Genomic DNA, 25,147 nt, shown 5'->3' with positions numbered 1-25,147 from the left:
TCTGATTATCAGTCTGTGTGAACAGAACACGAGGTCACTCTACAGTGCCAGGTGCAGCCTGGGCTGTTGTTGTCTTTTTCACAGCGTCCTTGCTGCAGAGCCACAAACACAAAAAGATGAACTGGATGAAATAAAAACACCTGCCTCTTCAACCACCAGACATGAGAGAAACTGGGGTGCTTTCCACTGTAGGGGAAAATGTGAAATATGTTTTTCATCCTCTTAAACAATAACACAGCTATAGCAACATGGTGAAAATGGAGAATTTAAGCATGTTCAGCGAACACTTTAAGGCACACATCAAACGACACCTTTATTACAATTTGAATATTATATTTGAGTATTTATGGGGTTTTTTCATCATTTAGTCCGCCCACTACATATTCATTAACTATCAAGCATTTCAAACTGTGCATGCAAGTTCACATTTTCAGTAAGATCAAGATTAATATCCCACCACATTTCATCTGCAAGTCTGACCAGATAAGACTTGTGTCAGGAGAATGTTTACGGCTTTTAAAATATTCATACTCGGCTTTAAAACCATGTGTCTTTTGATATAGTGAGTGAAAAAAATAAATCCTTGTGTCTTTTATTTGTCCGTTTGATGGCTTTAACCTGACCTTTACCTCCCCTTTTGGGCTTTAAGATTATTTTTATTCTCACCACCAGAGGGCAGTAATGCTCAAGATTAAACCCCTTTCAGCAGCACCACCCAGGGCGTGTTTCACAGACCACCAAGGTTATATGAGCCCAGAGTTCAAAGGGATGTGATGCAGACAAAGGTGGGAAGTTTTTACTTATACTGCCTTAATTATTATGCAAATATGTGAACTCTCTCCTCCTTACACAGTCAGAACGTGCTTCTTACTTTAGTTTTAATGCATCTGAGGTGAAAAATCAATTATTGACACCAACCCAAAATGTCAGTAAATGTCTGGGAATGACTCAACAGTCAACTATCTCTCTGGTGCGTTTACAAACACCTCAGACAAATCCTACTGACGCTACCTTTAAGTTTAATAGTTTTTGATTTGTATTAATATGATGTGAGGTTCAGCTAGCTTTGCACAGAAATTTCTTTCAGATGGATACTTTTCTTCTTTTTATACACAAGTACTTTTCATATCCAGTACTTTATGTTTACTTCTACTTTTACCAGTCTTTTTTTGACACACGTATCTGTACTTTACTTTTGCCACCATTGGATATACACTGGAAGAATCGGCATCATGCTAAAGTCAAGTGAAGAAAAACAAGAACAGACAGAAGTTATACCCCATCTCATCATCCTTTATTTTGTTACGAGCAAGCATCAACTTCACTACACGTTGCCTTTCAATTGGTAGAAAAGTGAGAGCAGCTCCAACAAGAACAAAGGAAGCATTCAACCGTTCTGAAAACATTGTCACCTTCGATTTTGAGCAAATTTTCAAAATAAAACCAAAAACAAAACGAAAAAAAAAAACAAAAACAAAAAAAATATATCCGGACGTGTGAAACATGACAATCTGAGAATCAGTAGTGTATCACGTCTTCTTTCTCGCTCCATTCTGACAAACCCCACATGGAACGTACACAAAGTTGTGGTTCATGCAAAGTAAATTCCCCTTACATCTTAGTGTTATTACAGTATGGCTGCGTTTCAGTTTGTTAGGCAGTGACATTCAATTCAACCAACTTACACTTTGCTCAGGGGCTGACTGGAAAGCGTTAAACCCAGAAAATTGGAGATGGTGGAGTCACTGTGGAGACCAGACTCGAGAGTCAGCGTGCACGTATCAGTGACCCATGGTACTGTACTTTTTCAATCGTAGATGAAACGTGGACATCAAGTGTTTGACATAATGAAACCGAGAGGCTTCGAACTGCTTCTTGTGAATTTCATGCTGCCCTCCAAATCATTTCTCAACAACTCAGGCGATAGGACACAGTTCAAAATTACCTTCCACTATACACAAATAGGTGAATTAACAGTATACCCATGTATGCTGCCAAAGCAATTTCATAATGTTCTGTACATCTTTTTAAAGGTGGATTCCGTCAATGATTTAGTACAATATCTATAGAAGATACAATATGGATCTACTTCCTCTACACATCAACATGGACACATGACATCTATGTAAAAGGTTTTTTTTTGTCACTTTTAATAAAACTAGCGGTGAACTATTTGTACAACAAACTGAAAGAAAATAGAATCCCCCAGCGGTGTAAGAAAATCTAGCGTTAATTAAACAAACACGAATTTTAAAAAAAACAAAACAATTGCCACAAATAAAAAGAGCACAGATGAGTGTTTTTGTTAGACCTGCTAAACTGCGCTATGATCGGAAAAAGGCACTCCCATCTCAGCCGGCTCAGACCTGGCCCCCTTTTTTAAAAAGTCCAAGTCATCATAGAGGGGAGACTCTCACTACATTTCCACCACAGACCTCTTAAAAAATTATAAATTAATCAAACCTAAGAGACACAACTGTGCGATTCAAACCCTTGAAAGTAGCCTGGAAATTGCCTCCAAAAAGAGCATTGAATGTGTTTTCTGAATTTTGGCCTCTGAAAATCACCTCGCATGCAAGAACACCACATTTCTAATCCTGAAACATTCTGTTCAAACCCCCTAAATCTGATCTGCTTTCGTTAATGCAGGTTTGGGAAATGTTTACCTGAAAACATGAGAGAGAGAAAACACTACATAGTTAAGTGTGAAGGTACGTTTTGTGTCTGTTTTTTGTTAAAAATATATACAACAGCGATGGACAACAGGTGTCTGAGAGAAGATAAGAGGTTGGACACATTTTCCCAATCAATTGTATAAGCTTTATACTAACACCAGAAGGAAAATAAGTTTACCAAATGTAAACAAATATCTTAGAACAACTCTACAGTATAGTTCCATGTACAATAAAATCTAGTGGTCTACTGCAAAAAAATATTTCATTTTTAAGATTCAAACAAGAAGAAGATTCATTTTCAAAGTGTTTTCTTATGGTAAACTATGCAGTCAACAGTAAAGACGGTGCTTATTTCGCAATAGGAAACCAGTTTAAAAATGCGTCTAATATATGCTTTTTTCATTTCAGCTGTAAATAAACTTGCAACAAAGCAATCCTGAAAAAGTACTTTCATTTCACTTCCCTCCCCCAAAACAATGCCGGAAACTGCACTATTCAACCAGGCCTCGCTAAAGCGCTGTCTGTCATAAATCTGCTCCTGCAGTAGTCTGAAGGGTTGTTTTCCTTCCTACCTCTGTCAGCACAGCAGGACCGGGATACGGACGAAAGGCTTTTAAAGCTGCTGAGGAAAATCTCTCGACTTGTCCAAACACACTGGCAGAAATGTTAGTACCCATATTTCCAGATCGACAGCACTACAGTACCTGCTGGCCTGGTATTTGTACCGTTCCACGCGTATTTGTACATTAGCGTTTCTCTGAGTATGATTACCCTGAACAAAAAGAAAATCCCCTCTGTACAACAGTGAGATCTACTGGGAATGGAATACACTGACGCCTGGAGTAGAGCGTTGCCACCTGTGCAAGCAAAGCAAAGCATGTATGAAGCTGAAACCATCGACCAGTCCTGCCTACGAGAAAGCAACAGAAATCATTTTCTTCTTTGCGGGAAAAAAAGAAAAAAAGAAAAAAAAAGACAAAATGGACACCATTTTGTTGTGGAAACCTCCGCGTAACAGTCCTGGGTTTCTCTTCGTGAAGCAGACATTTTTGTACAAGCATGATGGAACAGCTTTTTGCTGAGATTTTAGCAACATGCTACAGCCTCTGTGACACAAATATTCTACATTACATACTGCGTCATTTTTAGATATTGGACCCCATTGAGTAGGCCTTCACTAACACATCGACTAATTACATGGTTTCTTTATATTTACAAAATCTTTAAAAAGCAATTTATTTCTCTACACGTATGACTTCTCAAATATCCTCATGCACTAAAAGGAGAAAAAAAAAGAAAATGCGGTCTACTTGTTAAAAGCGTTGTTTCATTTCACTGTGGACTACAAGTCAAGAGAACTCAAGTCAAAGCTATACTTGTGTTTAGCGGCAAACAAATCTAAAAGCGTTACTCAAAGAAGAATATACATCAGGGGAAACAAATTTCTGTTTGAAAGCCTTACGTCTGAGAGAAAACAAAAAGTGCAGGGTTGGCTTCCTCACACAATTCAAAACAAAATGTAGGCCAAGTTTTCCTAGGAATTAAAATAAATAAAAAAATAAACAGTAAAAATCAGCAATCCGGTGATGACTACACTACACTGAGTACCACCACTAAGATAACGACAGGAAAACCTTGACCATATATACGCTGAAGGAAATTTTCTTTCTTTTTTTTTTTTTTTCTCTTTTTTACATCATGGCTCCTTGGACATGAAACTGAAGGAGGTGTGAGTGTGTGGAACAGTGAGTGTCAGTCAGTGATGTGTGTGCGTGAGCTTGTGTTGTTATGCCTGTGTTTCTCTGTGTGTGTGGTGTTCTAGTAGGTGAGGGTGGAGTCGTCCCACTCCAGCTGCTGCTGTCTGCTGGCCCCCTGCTGGTCCTCCGGCTCGCCGGCCTCCTCGTCTTCGCTGCTCTCTGACTCAGCGCTCGTGATATCGTCTTCCTCCTCTCCGTCCTCGCTCTCCTCCTCCTCTTCCTCCTCCTCCTCGCTGCTGTGCTGGTCCTCGTAAGTCTGCGTTAAAAGACAGAGGTTGGGGTTGTTTGTGAAGAGCCACTTTCTTTCACATACCCTGTCATCTCTCTATCAGCTGTCTAATAAAAGCGCAAATGTCCTAAAAATAACGAAGAAAACATTCTTGATCTCACTGAATGCAAAACTATGGAACATAATCCACTGCTCAGATTCGTACATGTTATTTTTATATTTTACCTGTAAAGTAAATCAAATCAAATCTATTTATATTGCAGGTTTAAAAACAACAAGAGTTGACCAAATAGTGCCAACTGGTTGATAGCAAAAAGGCACAAATTGTGGTTTAATGACAGAATAGAAACAGTAGTGCAATAAAATAATGCAACCCATTTTTTAAAAATATGTGCAGAAAGCAAAATAAAGCTTGCAAGAACATTTTATAAAAAAAAATTATGTTATAAATACTAAAACCAATCACAGCATCAAAACTACTGAATCAAATGCCATCTTCAATTGAAAGCGAAAGGCTACATTTTCACTGCAAAAGCACAATCTCCCTTACTCACGAGCCTTATCATGGATCAGTCATCATGATATGAACTGATTTCAGAAAATATCACTGTGCCACAGGTTTAATCTATATAGGCCAGCCTAATTGGTAGGACCTCAGCCCAACTTCAATACTGGAGAATCATGTAACATGATGACAGTGAAGTGCACACATCACACTTATTTTTACCCCCCCGACTGGTTTGTGATGCTGAAGGACAAAAGAAACAAAAGGTCGAAACGCTGAATTGGCTCTTCTGGATTCTCACTCAACGCTCTTTGTATTTCACTTCTTATTATTTACTGTGGTTGAACAACATTCCCCACACCGGAATTTCATTTGGACCAGTCGATGTGATGCTCTGCAGCAAAGCATGACGTGATTTAGGCAGTTTAAACACTGCAGCCGCAGGACTTTCAGCAATTATTTGTATTCAAAGATGGTAATTAAAAAAGTAACTTGACAATAAATCAGCTTTTTAGTGACCACTCTGAGCACACTTAAGACCACACCTGACAGAGATGAAACAGACCTGAAATTTTGAAGAGGGGGCAGGGGTGCAGAACAATGTCTTTCAACCTGGTGTTAAGTTACTCTTTAATTTAAGAAGCTGGTTGCTGGGCTTTTGTAATCAGCTATGAGCAAAGTAACTCAAAACAGCGCACATTTTTTTGTACATCTATTCATAAGCCTGCCTACAAGCTGACTCATTAATTATAAAATGCCACTTTTGAGTTTTGGAAGACAAATGATGTTGTTGGCTAAAAAACAAAAACACCCTTTAAATCTGCACGAGACCACCTGGTTGTAAAAAAATAATCTAAATATATTATTCTAATTAGGGAGGCAACACATCTCCCTAACATCTTCATCGACAACAAAGTCCCTCCTCTGTCCCCACAGGGCTGTCAATCATCAGCGCTCAGATAAAACTAGGCCACACTCACATCACACAGTATTAGCAGGTAAAAATCTGTCAAAGCTGCAACTCAGCCACATTTTGTTGAGATGAGAAATTGTGCTTGTCAGCTTTTCAAAGGCTAATTATGAGAAAAACTGATTTTGTCTCTCCCTCTCGTGTGTTTTTACCTCCATGGGGTTTACGGTGATGGTGAGCGCTGAGTCATCCCAGTCCATCTCGTTCTCCTTGCCGCTCTCCTGGTCTCTCATAGTGCGCTGGTGTGCAGCCCGGATGCGGAACACGCCCAGGATGATCATAAACACCAGGAAGCTGACACACACCACGATGACGATGGTAGCTGCGCTGGGAACCACTGCCAGGAAACCAACACACAAATTAATCAATAAACATAAAATGACAGATCAGACATAAACTATGTTCGATTTGGCACGTTTGCCCAGTGGCACATAAAAACTGCTGCAGCTTTATGTGGTGAGACACGGCCTCCAATGTCTGAGGGCATTTCAAGGACTTCAGTCTCATGGTGTGCCGGCACTGATGTTAATGTCTTCTTTGTAAACTGCAGATGAATGCTTACAGCAGCTCTAGGTGTGTGTCTTACTTTAAATAGCTTCGCCTGTCTCCTGCTAACCTGCTCTACTTTACCCCATATTAGCAGCGAAGGGCTTCTCTTGTGCGGTGGCAGGCTTAGCGAGCCTGACAGCCCAGAGGATTACTGAAGCTGGGAAATAAAAGGTTTGTACGCAGACCACCGCCTGTACAGATGTCACAGACAGCACTCAAGTGTAATCCCTAAACTTGAGCCATTAAAAAAAAAAAAGGCAAACAACCAGTGGTTCATATGTGGCCTAATTCTGGACTGTAATAGACTGTAATCCATCCCCAGCATTGCTTGCAGTTTTTTTTTTTACAGCAATAACAATTTAGCAGATTACTGGTTTCATTATGATGTTTGATATTAATTTAAATGTGTAAGTATAATCCTGCAATTACAGGTGGTTTCAGTAAGTGCTTATTCATCATGTGATTGAAAAGTATTGATGATGATGGCTGATATTTTGAGTTTATGCAAGCTGGAAATTATTTCTACAAGCCAGTTTTTCACCAGAATGAGTTTGTAACTGAAATGCAATCTTCATTTTTGTGTCTTTAACATGTTGAAAATGACTTACTTTGACATCTTTCTGTAAAAATGTCTATGAGCTATACAGACTTATCTTTGCATAACACAAAGAACAAAAGAATTCTAAACACTTTCGCATGAGAGACCACATGATGCCGTACCTGAGGCCTGGTGAGCATTGACCAGGTTGTGGCCGGATAGATCCACAGAGGCATGATGCACGGGGTTAATGAAGTTAGGCTGCACCATTGCATTATTGGCGTGCTCCACAGGATTGGCTGTGTGGATTACATTCACCTTAAGAGAATCAAACCAGAAACACACGTATACAGTCACAAAATTCTTCCCATTTTATACACACAAATGCTTCAGTAACTTGAGGGCACTTTGTGAACTCCTCGTTGTGAATGTGTCACTGTTAAGTGCTCAGTCATACCTCGACCTTGAAGTCATTGCTGATGTAGCGACCGTTGAGTTCAGAGCAGACCAGTTTGAATTTCCTGTCAAAGAGAGCCTCTGTGTGCCAGTTCTTGTAACGGACAAGATGCAGGACCTGCTCGTAGTTGGCCATGGTGTTCACACCTGGAACATACAGAGGGGGACTTGTGTCAAAATCTGATCTGATTTATTGTCAAAATGTTTGTAAAAATGTTTGAGATTTGTTAACTCTTGAGTTCATATCACTCCGTTGTATATGTGCAACATCAAATTTCTACAACCAGAAACCACTGCTATGTGCCAGACATTTCTGTGCGCAGTACCGCTGATGACGAGGCCCAGGTTGGAGGAGCTCATCTCCAGGCCGTGCTGCTGCAGCTGGGACATGTCCACCTCCAGACTCTCGTGCTCCCCGTCCAGCTCGTCGCCCACCACAGTCACTTCACATGTGTCCAGGTTGTGCATAATCTCTTCTGACACCACTGTCTCTTGGACTGAATGAACAATGAACAAAAAGATTTAAAGATAAAGAGATGAAGGGATCTCTTATAGTTTAAGATCCAATATTGGGCCTGTAATGTAAGAGAATACAGCTCAAGAACTCATGTACAACTAAATGTATTTTTATTGACTAATTATGTTAATTGACTATATTTCAATAACCCAGCTGAGGCAACGTGTCTTCCATTTTGCTTATGAAATAAAATAATATTTTGTGCACTCTCAGCTGGCCCTCTTGACCCTGTAGAAGCTGTTATTAAGTAATTTTTAGTCATCTGCTCTGACATCTCATTTGTTGATAGTGGAAGGTGGGGCAGGGTGACGCAGGTAAAAAAACAGATCTCTGAAAGCCCTTTTGTTCCATATGGTCGGCTGCTCACCACAGGACATCGAATCTTCCAGTATCTGTGTCAACCTCAGTGCTCAACTATTGTCTCTCGTCGTCTTAGCTTGTATACAAGCCCAACAGATGGCGCGGCTGGTCACTGACCCCTCCCATAAAGTAGTAAACAACTTATCTCTGTTCTCCCTCCCTCTCTGTCCAATCCTGTCGGCCTCCGGGCATAATCCTCACCATCAACAGCTACAGTACATCTACACAGCTATTAACTGTTCATCACGGTGCCTGCAGATCCAGGCAGTGGCTAAGGTAATTTAACTAAGGCAACGGGTGGGGCGTCACTCTGTGTCACACTGCCTCAGGAAGCACAGGTCTAAGATTAAGTATGTGGCAGCATTAAGGGAGAATTCAGTGTGTGTTACTCAGAGGATGAGCGGACTGTAAAGCAGACAACGAAAATAATCCTCTAAAAAATAGGTTAGCAATATCTACAAAATTCCCTATGATATAATCTGGGGTTAACACTGGGTCAAATATGCACGTCTCTTACCCGTGGGGTCATCGTCAGCTCCCTCTGCAGCTTCAGACTCAGTGTCTGCCTCCACCTCGCGGGTGATGGTGCTCACGATGCGCAGCTCGGGGAACAGCGTCACACCTTCCTGGCTCTCAAACTCGGCGGCACTGCGGGCAAAGTGGTCGATGCCGCTCAGGCTGATCTTGGGCTCCTCAGGCTGCAGCACCATCACGTAACCTTCAGCATCAGGAACCGTAACGCAGGACTCCTCGTTGAAGCATCTAGAGGGAGATTTAAGTTTGATCACATGGAAAATTCTTTTCATCTTCTTTTAGATGCAGGTTCTTACTCTACTTTTAAAGACACAAGAATTACCCCTGCTTACTTAATTTAGAGGCAGGGTGAGGGGAAAAGGTGACAAATCAAAGTGAAAAGAATCGAGCCACCTGGACATCAACAATATTACAAAAGGGAAAAGAAACAGGGAAATTAAGGGGTCGGCAGCCAAATATTCAAAATATATTCAGGAGTAATTTTATGCAGTTTGATGTGTTCCATTTCGTGTTCATTACAGAATAATTTTGGCTTTCGAACAAGTATGAAAACAAGATAATTGAGGTAGAATGATTATTGTGCCACGTTCCCATTTGATGCTCTCATTTTGTCTCTTCTTATAAATCCAGTGCACCCCTTTCCTTTCCCACAGTGCATTTTTACTCCCTCCCAAAATAGTCTTAAGCCTGAGAATTGGTTAGGTTCAGCTCAAGGTGGTCAAGTGAGCTGTCTTTAGCATTTACACAGTCTGTGGCAATAAACCCAGTCAAAATGTCTATCCATGCTGTTATGTACTGGTGTTTAAACATATTACAGCAATCTTTTCTAATGTTTTATAGACCAAGTAAAAACAACATTGTAAAAAGATAATACACATTAATTATGGCTTTATAAATATTGTATCATACATGATATTACTATTAAATGTATGTTTTTCTGTTGAATAAGATTTAAAGTTTAAATAATCCATTGTTAAAGAATTCTTTTTAAGTTCAATAAAGGCATGATATTTCTGACGTCTATGAGTCATCATGTTCAGTAATCTTGATCTCTATATTTACCCAAATAATGGCCATCATGATTTGTAAACAAACTGACTTCATGATGTGGAGGATAATCTTACAAGGTAAAAAAAAAAAAAAGAAAAAAAGAAGAAAAAAAAAAAGAGCTGTTTTCATTTCACTGTGTCTGCGGCTCCACATATAAAATACTATTACAGTGCTTCCTTCTACATTTAATCTGAGGGAAAAATAATGTAATGGCACCAAAAGCAGAATAGCTGCCTTTGTATGTAAAAAGTGGTTGTATAAAAGGAAAATTAGTATATGGTCTACCCCATAAAACCCAATAAGAACAAAGGTTAAACTGCAACACTAACTGGAACTGATCTTAGAGAAGGCTCAGCAGAAACTCGAGTATTAATATATTCTTTTCATACATCGTGCAAATGCAATTCTCCTTTGTTCTTCACATTTCGGTCTCTGAATACATCGCTGTTATATAAAAAATCTACATCAAAGAGAACTTAAAAACAAAATACAGAACCTTACAGCTCCTCTGCCTCAGTCATTCTCAAACCCCAAAACCTTTCATGTTTACTTGCTTTGTTATGGAAATCAGGTACGATTACTGACCTCAACAAACCTTGCTCACACTTCACGTAGAAAGACGAAACCTCTCTGAATGTTTAATAGGCATAGAAAGGTGGCCGATGACTGACATGTGAGGTTATAGGACAGAGACAGAGGGGTATTTTTGGCTTCTGTGACTTACTTGACGGTGGTGGAGATGCGAAGGTGTCTGATGCCAGGGGTGGGGAACTGGCGGGAGTTCAAGTAGGAGATGTGCTGCATGACCTTATCAAAGGCGTCAATGTCGTCACCCTCCACAGTCAGCGAGGACTGGTTAGGATTGAACTCCACCTGAAGAGAGAAATCAAGGAAACACTGTGAAATGTGTTTCTGTCAGACTGATATTAAGCTGAAGTTGATAAAATGCATGACAAGCTAGATTAGGTTTGTATGGATCACATTGGTAGATAGATTTACTGCAGGTCACTTAAAACACTTAAATTTAATACTTTTAATGACATTTTTAACCAAATTAAGATCAATGTTTCAACAAATCTCTTTAATATTGAAACAGTGCAGGTATTATATTATATATTATATTATATTATATTATATATATATTATATATATATTATAAGGTAAGTGGCATATATGTTGTCCCGAAGAGAGGCAGGTTTAATGTATGAATATGGTAATGACTAATCTTATTCTACATTTTTCCAACAGGTCAGTGCAGATATAAAGAAAAGACAGTATTAGGTTTAAAAATGTGTAACATCAGCAATGAGGACTTCCACTAAAGAAAGCTTGAAACACCTTGACAAAATAAGGATCGATGAAGGAAATTACCAATAGATGAAGTGTTTTGTGGCAATTAAGACCTCACAAATGAAGCTGATTAAAGACACTTAAAGACTGAGAGGACAATTTGCTTCCTCTTATCATGATCATAAATGATTAGGAACCACTTTGTTCGACCGTGTTCTTGATACATGAATATACTCAGACCCAGCCTGACTCAGCTTGAGTATGTTTTGTGTCTCTCAAACATTTTGCCTCCTCACCTTGACAGCTGAAGCTACCTCCTCCGGCAACTGCACGTCCAGGCCTTCCTTGCAGGTGTACAAACAGTCGATCACCTTCTTGTTCTCCAGCTTGCCAGAGCGGATCATCAGCCCCGCAAGGTTCCCCCGGAAAAACTGAGCCATCCGAGCATTTCCGCCTGGGTGCGTCAGGATGGAGATGAGGGGGAGAAAACAACAACACACACACATATAAAAAAAAAAAAAAAAAGCATTTACTCCAGAGTAAATTCCATAGACTTCACCTTTTCTGGACCAGAGATTAAAGCATGCCGTCTCAATTTGCAAAGCTGGCGTGAATGGCGTTCATGCAAGTTAGTATGTATACCCGTACAAGGCCCGAGGCCGAGTGAGGGAGACGGGAGGATGGTGGATGAGCTTACAGATGCCTTGGAAACATGCAACATCTGTATTAACAAAGTGAATCACGTATTCGAAATTTGCCTTGAAATGTCAACACAACAGATTATTTCAGTATATATGCTGTGAGGTGAATCAATCCTGCCTAAAGGGAAGGGAAACATCATGCTTTGTCTTCCTGCTGAACCATAATGAGCATTCGTGCTGCTGCAGAGTCAGACACAAACCTGGACCTGCACATCTCAAGGTCCTATTGTCATCCAGTGATGTGAGTGTGTGTGTGTGTGTGTGTGTGTGTGTGTGTGTGTGTGTGTGTGTGTGTGTGTGTGTGTTGCTGTAGCTTTGTTATCTGATCTGGAGGAGCGACTGCTTCTGAACCAAAGGTCATGGTCTGAAAGAAGAGCCTCCACGGCCATAATGCTGCAGCCATGTCTGGAGTTTGTGCTCATTATATGTCTATTTCTGCTCTGCTTGTGTGAAAAACAACTGCCTGGCCACTGCAGTGAGAGGTGTGTATAAATGGAGAATGAGGAAAACACAGAAAATAATGCAAAATCACACCAGTCTCACCGAAAACTGCGTCATGCTCCAAACAGTAATGACACAAATAAATCTTTCTGCATCTAGAATGTATCTGAATCATTCTAGTCAAAATGGTATGAGGATGCAGTTAGCATGGTGGGACAGTGTGGACACACGGACATATCTGAGGAGTAAGGGAAAGATTTGAGCAACCTGAGGTGGGCTCAGAGACTGACTCAGTGTCATTGTCATGTCCTGAGTTGTCTGTAGAGGACAGAAACAAGAGAGCAGGGAGAGACAGGGAGGAAGGTTGAGGATCTGTAGTAGAGATTCAGAGGCGACATACGAGGATTTGATGCATCATTTCAGAATCTAAGTTAATCTGAGTTAATAAAATAGTGTGCGCCCTATAATTATCTGGTAGCATCAGAGTATCTTTTTAATGTTTTATACAGAAAAATAGCTAGATATTGCAGAGACATTTGAAGAGAATTCTTTTTTTACCATATATCCGTGCTTCAGACTTATTACTAAATCAACACATTTGGTCACACAAGAGAATTATGGTTCCTTCAATGTATTGAAGAGTTTACCTTGCCAGCAGGCTCCGATGGTGAGCTGAGTTTCAATCTTGGAGGAGTGCAGTGGGTAGTCCTCTGTGACCAGGAAGGGTTCGAAGGTAGTGCCATCGACAAACAGAGACACGGTGGGGAACTCCACATTCAGCACATAGTGATGCCACTCTTTGTCACACGCCTGCAAAGAATAAAACAGAAGGAATGAAAGGCTGGAAATGGGCCTGTGAAAATCACATAGTACCACTGTAACCAACTTTACTCTTGATTAAATTCTCTAAATTTGCACAAAGCCCGACAGCTGACCTGATCAAGTTTCCAGTGAAACTCGGCTGGTTTGTAGTTCTCTGCCTCAGATGGATCCTGGCGGAGAAGAAGGATCAGCCTGCAGTTGTGGACGTAGAGCGAGTAATGGTGTCTGTTCATCTCTGCAGAAGAGAACAGAGCAGATATTTATATACATATTTTCTAAGGAGCTGTTGAGAAGCAAAACAATCTTGTGTAGCCTCGAGACAGACATAGATATATAAAAAAAAACACCGGGATTTGACCATTTCATCCGTGGCATTTCTTGTTCTTATTATTTACAATCATGCCTTAACAGGTTTTCACAGCGTCAGAAGAGAGCCGTTTGAAACCAGTTTCACAACCAACTCCTTTTAACACATGTATTGTTCTCTAAACTGGAAATGCAACTGTAACCTATTTCCTTTGGAGAAAGCTGTCAAAAAGGCTTAGATTTAGGGTTATCAAATCAAAAAATCAGTCAGCAGATGTAATCTCTATACCAAGCGCCCACTGGCTGTTAATGCCTGGAAAGATTCAAAGATTTTGAGGGAGATTTGCTCAAAATGTACTTACAGACTCGGCCTGTAACAATATATAACAATAATCTACCATATGATCTCATGAGCTATAAGTATAGAACATCAGGGTAAAGGTTTGGATCGTTTGAATAGACTATAGAGAAATCATTAAACAGACATTAACACTTCACCTTCCTCCTATTTAATTAACAACAAAATCAACAGGCCAGCCTTTAAAGAACATAAATAGTATTCTTGACTCTGGTCTGAATATAATTTGGGAAAATCTAAGACTTAATGTAGAAGAAAATTAACCAAATGTGAGACATGAGTCTGTGCTGAATGGAGGTCATGACTGGAGCTGAGATCACGGGTATGGGAGCTTCCTGTCCAGGCCACAGCCGTTCTGATGTAATCCTTCTTATATAAGCAGTCAGACAGAAGCTGATGAGCTGCCTCTCGCTGCCCATGGCAGAGACTTTACAGTCAATAAGATCAAGGAGCTTGTGACCACACACAAAATCATAAAATCAGTGACAAAAATAGAAATATCAGCGAGCACTCCACAGGGGTAAGAAAGAAATTATAGCAGCAAGTGTTTCCACGTGTCCAGCTGAGCACCGTAACTGTCCATTGCTTGAAGGTTATTGTTTTTTTATTATTAGAAGAAAATTTTCAGAACTCATATGTGCAGTAATAACGAGTGATGTTATGCCACATAGATGGCAAAAGAGTTGCAGGTTTATCTCTCCTTCAAAAGACAATTGTCGATACTGTTTTTTGATGTGATACAAGGCACTGAAATTTTCAAATAACTGAGTGTGTATTTGGTCCAAGGCATATAAAAAGGTTTCAGTGTGTTTTCCAGCATCAACGTCCAACAGCTCAGTCATTGTTTTTATATACGTGTTAAGTCACAGACATACTCATACTATACTGTACAGGCCTTTTGTTCAGCAGATTTCTACAAACATGACTGATGTAAATGACATCTGAAACATGACAATTGACATCAGATCTTTTAGGTAATGTTGCTGTGATACAGCTGTCTCTATTACTAGAAGAATATCTACATAATAGGGGTTTGGATTTGATTACAATAATGTGTGTTTAGTGTATGTTTTTATACACAGCTACTCATAAATCATTTAAGCTGATAAAACAAACTAAAAGTCAACTGTCCTCGTGACACGTTACCTGTCTTGTCAGAGTTGCACAGGATGGTCTCCTTCTCATGGGCCCCGGGGCCATGTCTCATCCACACAGAGATGGTGAAGGGCTCCTTCAGGCTGGTGCTCACCATGCCATCAGGAACCTTGATGGCCTGGGTGCCATTGAACTCAAAAACCTGGTCGCTGTCATGTCCATTGTCAGTGGGCAGTCCGACTGTCCAGTTGGCAGAGCTGCTGGGTGCAGGCAGGAGCTCCACAGTGCCGGAGCTAGCTCCTAAATAAACAATCCAAGTGGATAAAGCCAATTTTAGTGGGCACTTCATTGAATTTCTTTCCAAACAATGCACTACTGACAATAATCATTTAGCGGAGCAGTTACTTACCACACAGCTTGTGCAGAGACTTCTCAGAGTAGGTATCACGGTCGCACCCCTTCCCAATATGGTTGGTTTCCAGCTCAATATTGGCTCGGATGGATGTGATTGGCTCATCACAGGTCTCCAAGTGCATGCTGGGGAAAAGGGCCAGGCTACCTGTGCCAGGCTCGTATTCAATCCGCTTATTGAATCCTGAAAGACGAAGCGAGAGGGAGGGAGGAAAGACTGAAAAGATGTCCTTCAGCACAGCAGAGATAACGTGAGCAGTCAATACAAGGGCTATCAATAGTAATTACTCATTAAGAATTACTTCAGTGCTTTCAAGCATGATAAAAGGCCTTGTAGCTTACAAGAGTTAAATAACGTTATTTCACAATGGCAGCCTGTGTGTACTGTGCGTCGGTGGGATGCTTTTGTTCAACACAGAGGCACACCTGTATAGTGCCGGTTGGTGAGCTACAGCTAGCAGAAGAGAGCTTTGATACCTTGCCAGCTGGGTTTGCAGGTGGGCTTGACGCTGATCTTGACCAGAACATCCTCAGAGGCGCGGTTTTTTCCACAGTCGTAGGCGGTCACAGTCAGCTTGTACATGCGCTCTTTGCCATAGCTCAGCTTCTCTGTGTTCTTGATGAAACCTAAGTGAAGAAAGGAAAAAGATAAAGAAAAGTGGGTGCCAAAGCAGCTCTTTGTTTAATTTTAAAGCAGCAGATGTGATTGGAAATAAATAAAAAACATCTGAGTATTTTGAAATATCATAAGAGGTTGCCAAATAGAAATCTTTGCCTGAAAGAACAAAAAACATAATTTATTTATTGATGTCTGTTCGGGCCACATCATAATATTGTGATTTATTTTTGCTCAGGATGCTACAAGAGTTGATTACAAAGCTAATATGTAAATATAGTTTCATTAGCATGCAATGATAAAAAAGAAAGTGATGGAGTTTGTTTGATCAGATGCCATGGTTAGTGGTCACAGTTGAGCACCTTCACCAACATCATTTATCCACAGACTGATGTCTTTTTTACTTGATCTTTAATTCTGCTTTGCAAGACACAAAGATAATAATCCCCCACAGTCCAACTTGGGTGACATTTCAAGGAGACCGCCATCCCCCTCAAGGCAACAACCTGTGGTGAATTCTAAACAAGGCGTCTTCCTACATCATTGTTTACACAGATCAATGGACAATGTGATGTGAGTCAATAAATGTGTGGGTCTTGGGATGTGTTGCGGCTTTTGCCCCCCCCCCGGCAGGCACCAAGACGTGGCTGCTTAGAGTCGATCCTTACCATCTTTGTCAACAGTGAAGGGCACATCAGGGGTGACGATCTCGTAGTTACAAATTTGGCTGAACTGGAAGGAACAGTCAGCGTCCACCGCCTCCACCTTCAAGATGCTGTCATACTTCTTTCCCTCGATGACGGTGGCTTTGTAGGACTTCTCCTTGAAGACCGGTGAATACTCATTGATGTCATTCACCTGGATGTGCACAGTGGCCCTGATGGAGACAAAATATACAAGTGTCACACAAATATATGAGAGTTTTGTTTATTTGAGGCAGAACAAGGAAAAAATCCTTCAAAGGCTTTTGATTTCTGGTCTGTTTCATGTTCACACTGACTTATTACAAATATATAGAGGAGTAAGCAAGTCGTAATGACTGACAAGTAACTCATTAATTTGGCAGTTTTGGTGACTTTTGCTCTGCATCATCAGTGCTTCATGGATCAGCCTGAGGAAATCATATTCTTGTGACTGAAAACAAATCTAGCGATGCGTCCCTGCATCTCACATGTTTTTTTCCCTCTCTAGTGTTGACAAACTGCATATGAACCACAAAAAACAGGAGTGATCTGGTCAAAACACAAAAAACACACTTCTGAACTGGCAGAGTCTGACTCACTTGTGGGATTTCTTCATGTTGGCACCATCGGGACCCTCACCACAGTCATATGCTTGGATTGTGAAGGTGTGCTCCTTCTGCAGCTCGCAGTCCAGCTTGTCCTTGGCCCGGATGACCCCCTCGCCAGTGGACTTGTCCAGGACCACTGCCTCAAAGGGGACATTCTGCCCATGGATCCTGAAGCCGCAAATCTCACCTGAACACGTCAAGAGCCAAAAGAGAGTTTGCTCAGAATAAGTGACAACAGGCATGACATTTTTAATTGTAAAAAATAAATAAAAATGTTAACAACAAAACCATAAATTCACGCAAAAAAAAAAGTAAAATAAATAAGTAAATAAATATCAGCCACAGGTTTTGGGTGCCAGGGAGTTGTAGTAGATTGGGGTGGGTGGTGGCTGTGGAGGAAGCCCAAAAAAAGCACTGTCATATGGGTGAGTATTTGGAGGAAGGGGGGAGTTGGGAGAGGGTGTGGGACATTTAGTATCATAGAAGACGGAGTGTCTTTTCCAAGCCACTTGAAAACATTGCATCCAGTCATGCAGGCAGAAACCGAAAAGATGTGGACAGGCATTTCACAGGAGTACTTAAAGTATCATAAATCAAAGTCACGAAACCAGGCCCATAAATACAAAGAGAACAGGATTTAAAGTGAAGATCATTTATCTCTGTAATAAATAAAAACTGCAGCCTATCTTATAAAAGAAAGAATATTTAGCAGAAATTAAAGAAATTAAAGCAAAATTTAATAGATTAATTATAGCATTGTGATGAGTTGATCCAGCACCAATTCAGTCGTCAAAACCCGAAAAAGTCAGTGAAAGAAAAGAAAACCTCTCGACACCTCAGATAATGTTTTAATCAATTATAGGAAGTCTTCCTGTGTAATTTTGCCTCTCGCCCAAAACTACTGCAAAAATGAATCCAAACAAAATGAAATCATAGAGAGCTACAATAACAGTATTCAAACGAAACAAAACAAAGTACTGGATGAGAACTGGGGTTAGAAATATCAACTTGCTTGACATCCACATCAAATGACAACTGCAGCCATGCTAATGGTGGAGATTAGTGGTGGAGAATTAACTCAACAGATCCACTGAGGCAAAGATGCAACAACAGAAACTTTGCAGCAGAGAGAGTTTGCATTAGTTAACAATCTCAGCAGCTTTCAGTTGAGACTTAAATGTCAGAAAAGTCCACAGGAGTCACTGTACCTGCACAGAAAGGCACCGCCAACATGGGGGATGGCTTGAATGTCACATTTTCTGAAAATTTATCCTCTTTAAAGACCAATTCAAGTGTCAATTTCTGCTCCAATTTCCATGAGGAGCCGTGAAATCATCTCATGTTTCTTTTCGGTTTGTCAAAAATTGTCTTCTCCTAGTTTTTAAATTGAAATATCTGGATTGAGCAAAATGGCAGCCAAGTGATTTGAAACTCCTGTTTTTAAAGCAGCTTTCTCTTTCCTGGTGACAGCTGAAAAACTGTTAGGGTCTGCAAACTGCAATGGATGTCTCATGCACAGATATTTCTAAGTACAGTCAGCCCCACATCACACTTTTCATCCAGCTGTTGGAACTCCAAAGAATTCAGGGTGAGAAGAACATAAAGTTGAGAAAACCGAATGGGGAGATTACAGAGCATGGCAGGAGTTTCTGTGTCACAGTGTGGATGTTGTTTGTTGCGTTAGTGGGGTTAATAAAAACAACTAAGCACAAGGCAGAAGAAAGAGCCCAAGATCACCTTCTTCAGTGAGGGTCACCTCAAAACTCTCTACAAGGAAGGGAGAAAAGATAAACCCAGATCAGTTAGAAGAAAAGTTAGAGAATCTCAGAGAAAACACAGAGAGGACAGGAAGGAAACATACTGTCGTTATAAGCTTACAGAATAACCGTCAGAGAAGCTCAGATTCAGTTTCTCATAAGCACAAAGTCTTCTGCCAGTTGAAAGAAAAGAAGGATTAAAACATTTATGAAAAGCCGGTTATGTTGAAGTGTTTGCAATTTTATTAATGCCTCAGCAAATCCTTTCAGAAGAAACAGCTTGTGAAAATCACAGAATATCAAATGACAACCAACTGAAATCTCACTTTTTAATGTCAGCCTGTTTTGAAGGATTCTGGAGAGTCAACATGTTTATCTAACTTCTCCAGACACTGCACAAATATTCACCCAATTCATTAATTCACTCTGACGATAAGATAAAAGGATATCTTGGGTGAACAAATTAATTAAACAAAGTCCTTTTCTGTTGGCTGTTTGTTTTAAAAGCCCCGTCAGGGCCTCCAGTGGGTTGGACCTGGTCATTTTGTTTTCACCTACTAAATAATTAGAAATGGATTTCACATTAGGAGCTGCTGTTTAGAGCCAGCCATGCAGTGGGAGTTGTGGGCCTCTGTGTTTACCACAGCACTAATGACCAGCTCACACCAGGAATTCCTCAGCTTTTCACACATCATGCAGGCCTCTAAGCACGGCTCGGGTCAGCCATCACAAAGATTGTTACATATAATGATTTTACAGTCTTGGCCTGCAGCGCTCATTTAACGTGTACATAAATTACCATGATTTATAATCTGACAACATTACTTGGCTACTGGGGCAATATGCTGTAAATATACACTGTGTTGCAGTGAGTGCCGCACAATGTAAAAAAAAAAAAAAAAAATCATACTGTGATAAATTTAACTGATAACACAACTGTGATATCATCAGAATTATCAGGTGTCAAATTCCTACTCCAAACCAGTAGCGGGCAGTATGTCACAAGACAAAACACTAACTGTAACTGCCATTAGCTAGCTAGCTCTGTTAGTCATGTAGCTGGTGGTTCGGACTGGGGGAGTGTTAGTGTTTACACTGCTAGTTAAGGAGCTTTGGACTGTGATGAACTGGGGCTAGCTGATTAGCATGCTAACTTCAGTAAATATCTCTGCACCTCAGCAACAAAAAAGCATTGACGTCAAAACATCAAAACTGTTATTTCTCCACTTTGTTGATAATTCTAGTTCATTTTTTTTTATTGTTTTCAACATAAATTCTTACATATTGCACCTTACAAATTGTGATGGTGTGACATTTGCTGGAGTCAGTACCAAACAAACAGGTTTTCCTACATCGGGAGATCAAGGTTTGTAGAATAATATGGTTCTTTACTCTAATGCTGTTTTGTCCCTTTCACTTTAATCAAAAAAATATAACAGCTTCCTTTGGAAATTGCACTTGGTCAAATCTTCAGCCCTGGTGGAAGGCACTGTCTAATCTAATGAATCAAACAACCCAGATCTGGAGGGCAAATGCTCCCTGCTTTGTGTTCCTCATTTGTTTTAGGGCACAGTCATCCATGAACACAGTGCTCATTTTCAAGTTTGAACGGGCTTTGGTTGAAACTATCTCAGCTCCATTCGGCCTGACTGAACTCACACAGACATGTGCAAACACAAAAAAAAGACACACTGAAACCCAGTCATTCTAACACACACACACACACACACACACACACACACACACACACACACACACACACACACACACACACACACACACACACACACACACACACACACACACACACACACACACACACACACACACACACACCTACTCATTCAGTGGCTCCTCACACATGCAAAATATTCACCTAATCACACTGATCTGACTTGCAGTTGGGCCTCTTTGGCCTGTGGGTCAGCTTTACAGTGAACCTTGTTTGTTGGCACAGATGAGCCTGCTATAAGGAGGCTGGCACGACAGAGCTGGTCACCCCTGCTGCCACGTGAAGTTAGGCTGCTTGCTCTGTTCTGCCTCTCGAGAGCTAGTTCACAGGGACATGCAGTCCATTCGCAAAATCAAAAAAGGGAGCCCCAGCCGAAAGTGGGAGCACTGAGCTCCGCATTCAACGCTAATTTACTGTGAAAGGAGGCAAACGCCATGCAGAGGATGGGCATGTTACCCCTCGGAAATGATGGGCCTCTCGCTGAAGTAGTCAACCTTGAAATCTGTGTGTTGCAAGGCCGATCAGCTCTTGAGAAAAAGCAAATGTAATGCAAGTTTACGCAGAAAATTTAATCTAATATCCCCTCTGACAGGCACGTGGACGTTAAAGCCTCACTTGCAAAATCAGGAGATGTAATCTGAGATAAAAATGGCCATATCAAGTGGAGTGAGAGCATCGAGAGAGTGTGTGAAGGGAGCAGCAGGCAAAAGATCACACAGCTCATGTGATGTGAAAATGTGGGAAATCATTTCCAGTGCGGTGGTGCTTTGAATCCTGGCCAAAGTCAATCCTGGTGTGATTATTAAAAAAAAAAAAAAACTCCCCAGAGCCAATGCTGCCTTGGTACATAAAGCTCACTAATTGTGCCTTTCCAGGGGGAGGGGGCAAAAAAACATGAAAGAGTATTTGGATCTGAATATCAAAAACGTCAGTCTGGAGGATATGGTAGCCAGCTGTATGTCAGTGTTACAGCCATGTCATAAAAATCCATCGAGCCACATAGTACAAAGTTATTCCCTCCTTCACTACAGAGTCAGTGAACATTTGGTTTGTATAAGCGCACATATAATCTTAAATACAATCCCCATCAGTGTGTTGTAGATAATACAGCACAAAGCGGAAAGAGGAACTTCATGTATTAAACATGAGATGATGAGCTCAACGTTTATAAATAATCCATTAGCAAACTGATGTGCGTACGTTTAAAGACATGTAATCAATGCCCTAGAAATGTCTAAAAAAGTTGCATTATACATGCGTGAACATCTGCATTCAACACCTGTAACACAATCTCAAAAGCTTTAATGTGTGTAATAAGAATGTTTTCTCTTTTATTTAGTGTAAAATGAGAGGAGGGCAGATTGAAGCTGAGGGATTAAAGGAACAGCAGCAGCATCAGTGAATCTCCTCTCTCACCTGCGTAGCGTAGGGGAGCATCCTTGTCCAGCGCAATTAGAGGGGGGTCCAGAAGTACTTTGTCATCATTTTCCGTTACAATCCCATGGTATGTCGTCTCGATCCAGGGCTTGTGCTTATTGACTGTGAAGAACACAGAGAGGAAATGTCAGCGTCTACAAAAACAAATAATTTCTATCCTGAGGTGAGATTTCTTGATAGGCAACTTGTTTTTCTCACACCGGCACTAATTAGCAATTCACAACCTTTTTTCTTTGTTTTTAATAATCAGATTTAATCTGTGTTTTCTCAAATTGCCAGTTTGACTTTTATCTTTCCTCCCACTGCAGCTTAAGTAAATTTTTAATGAGGTTTTGGGTGCTTTAAATATTTTTAGAAGCACAACACATAATGAACGCTTGATCTACAACAAGGAAGACCAAGAACATGCAGGGTCTGATGTTAATGTTTAGGGTCCTCTAGATCCTCCCTTGCACATCATTCTCCATCCTAAATTCAGTGCGATAAAGCTATGCTGTTTGATTTTCTTTCGAGAAGATTTTATGATAGAACTTTTTACCCCAGAACCACAATCCGTATCAATTTATGAGTATATATCACAGGGATTATAAAGGCTCCGTCGATTACTCTCAGGCCAGTTTGTGAAGTAGTAGTTGGGCAGTTTACAGCTTTGTGTGCTAGTTGGCCTGGGAGACATCCCAGCTGCTACAGACAGGACTGTGTTGTAGCTGGTGGCTGCAGAAAAAAGCTGCAGTGAGTGACATATTTGGGCTACTTTAGAAAACAGCGTTGACGCGGGGGAGATGCAGCTCTCTTACAGCCAATATGTGCTCGCTCCAGAGCACGAGGGAGAGGATGGCAGTCTGTGCTACTGATCTGCAAAGGTGATGCTAACTCTGGATGACAGGGCACTGTCAGGGACAGAAACTATGGGAGAGGTAACCAGGCCAGGCGCATTTTCTGCAACCATTATATATTCTTCTTACTCAGTCAAATCTATAATTTTTTAAAGTATTTTCTTAAAGAATAAAGAGACTTGTTTTGTTGTTTTTTAAAAGCTGCTAACTAATGTAGTAAATCCTCTCTGTCCTCACATGAATCCCACTGTCCTTATTCAGAGGGTTACTTCAATGTAAATGGTCTGGTAAGTTCAAGATAATCCATACTAACGACTCACAGCTGCGCCAGCCTAAACAATCCACTGCAGCAAATCATCAGCCAAGGCATTATACGTATGTAGCCCAACTGTAATGTAGGAAACTGTGCTGGTTACATAATAATTCATCTGGGGTATACAATAATCTCTTGAATAATGTGTAAAGCATCAGAAATTGCCAGTGGTTATATGGGAATTCATGTGGATTCATACAGGAATATTTCTTGATACAAATGCAACGCACACGTGAAAGATGTGAAAGGGCCTTTTCAATAATATACTATAACTGTCTGAGTTATGACATTAAATAAAAGGTAATGATGCCACTACAGCAAATGATATCTAAAGTTTTGTTAAATGTCTGGGCTGCACAATAATGAAAAAAAAAACATATTTGCAATATTCAGCTTTCTCTGTCATATATACTACAATACGGAAAATACAGGAATTTCCACCAGATAACTTGAATAGCTCAACAGAGGTGCATGTAGTGTCACAGTAGGAGGAAGTCACCATGGTTACAACCACCAAGTGGCAGAAAGAAACTGGAAGCACTGTTTATTGCATATTTATGCAGTGCTGTAATCTCTCACATTCATTCACGCTGAGCTCATTTACACTGCATATGCTGCAATGTCACCAATGTGCATGCACAAGTTTCAATGTCGATGCTGAAACAATATATTGTGCAGCTCTAGCAAACGATCCACTTACTTTCAATTCAGATTTAGATTTCTGAATTTGGATATCTGCCGATATCCATGCAGATACCAATACCAGAGCTCTTTTTTGAAAAACATTGTTATTGTGTTTGTTGTTGTTTTGAGTAATATTAGTAAGGTTACATAAAGCTGTAGCTGTCACTTCTTAATATAAGGGCAAAAAATACACAAAAATGTGATACATTAAATGTTTTCTGAAGCAACTGTTCATCCTATGTAGGTTCATCCTTAAATGCTTTGTTTAATATTCTGAGGCACTTGCGCAAATAAAGTGCTCAACAAGGTTTTACTACTAGAAAATAGATTTTTATACATGAGTCCAAAAGAGAATTTCAAAGAGTGCAATGGGAAATTGTGCAACCAATCAATCCCACCATGTAATCAGGATTGGGATCAGTGACATCAAACTGATATCTAATCAATGAATAGCATCAGTATTGACAGAAAAATACATGATAGCAAATATACATATAGCAAACAAGTTTAACATCAATAACATGCCCGATGAGCCCTTCATCCCCACCACAGAATGTCTAAAATAAAGGAGACTCCAATAGCTTATTATAATGCACTCATGCACAAATTATATTAACAATGTATACGAATTACTTTTTAATATAAACTTAGAAGGAGCACTTATATTTGTTGCTGCTAAGAGCATAATATTAAGGTACAAAAAAGGCTGTAAATTACTGTCAGATTCTAGTCTTGTGAGACAGGGCAGTGAATTAATCTGTAACGATAAACAGGCTGTTACTCAAATATGTATTCTGCCTGTATGTATAATACTATAATCATTTCATTTGACAAACTCTGACATAACTGTGGTGAGACAGTCTTTTGACAGTTTTAGCTCACTGGCACTAATGACAAATTCAAAAGCAAGCAAAAAG

General features: G+C 40.3%; 1 protein-coding gene across 4 annotated transcripts in view; it reads right to left on the bottom strand.

The window, feature by feature from the left end:
• Positions 1-1,272: 1,272 nt before the first annotated feature.
• clstn1 (calsyntenin 1) overlaps positions 1,273-25,147 on the bottom strand; it is a 38,383-nt gene continuing 14,508 nt past the window's right edge. The window contains exons 2-19 of one of the 4 annotated variants that reach the window (XM_037104507.1): positions 22,377-22,499; positions 19,209-19,238; positions 17,463-17,658; positions 16,849-17,057; positions 16,042-16,191; positions 15,563-15,748; positions 15,205-15,453; positions 13,508-13,629; positions 13,220-13,382; positions 12,840-12,890; positions 11,727-11,884; positions 10,865-11,013; positions 9,074-9,318; positions 8,006-8,176; positions 7,681-7,826; positions 7,406-7,541; positions 6,289-6,473; positions 1,273-4,688 (exon numbers count right to left, since the gene is read on the bottom strand). In XM_037104507.1, coding sequence (XP_036960402.1) covers positions 4,494-4,688; positions 6,289-6,473; positions 7,406-7,541; positions 7,681-7,826; positions 8,006-8,176; positions 9,074-9,318; positions 10,865-11,013; positions 11,727-11,884; positions 12,840-12,890; positions 13,220-13,382; positions 13,508-13,629; positions 15,205-15,453; positions 15,563-15,748; positions 16,042-16,191; positions 16,849-17,057; positions 17,463-17,658; positions 19,209-19,238; positions 22,377-22,499 — 2,864 coding nt within the window. In that variant the 3' untranslated portion in view covers positions 1,273-4,493. The remainder of the gene's footprint in view (positions 4,689-6,288; positions 6,474-7,405; positions 7,542-7,680; positions 7,827-8,005; positions 8,177-9,073; positions 9,319-10,864; positions 11,014-11,726; positions 11,885-12,839; positions 12,891-13,219; positions 13,383-13,507; positions 13,630-15,204; positions 15,454-15,562; positions 15,749-16,041; positions 16,192-16,848; positions 17,058-17,462; positions 17,659-19,208; positions 19,239-22,376; positions 22,500-25,147) is intronic. The other 3 variants (XM_037104510.1, XM_037104508.1, XM_037104511.1) reach the window with 3 other exon arrangements.

This window comes from Acanthopagrus latus, chromosome 7, assembly GCF_904848185.1.
Source record: "Acanthopagrus latus isolate v.2019 chromosome 7, fAcaLat1.1, whole genome shotgun sequence".
NCBI lineage: Eukaryota > Metazoa > Chordata > Actinopteri > Spariformes > Sparidae > Acanthopagrus > Acanthopagrus latus.
This window is presented reverse-complemented; position numbering and strand designations above follow the sequence as displayed.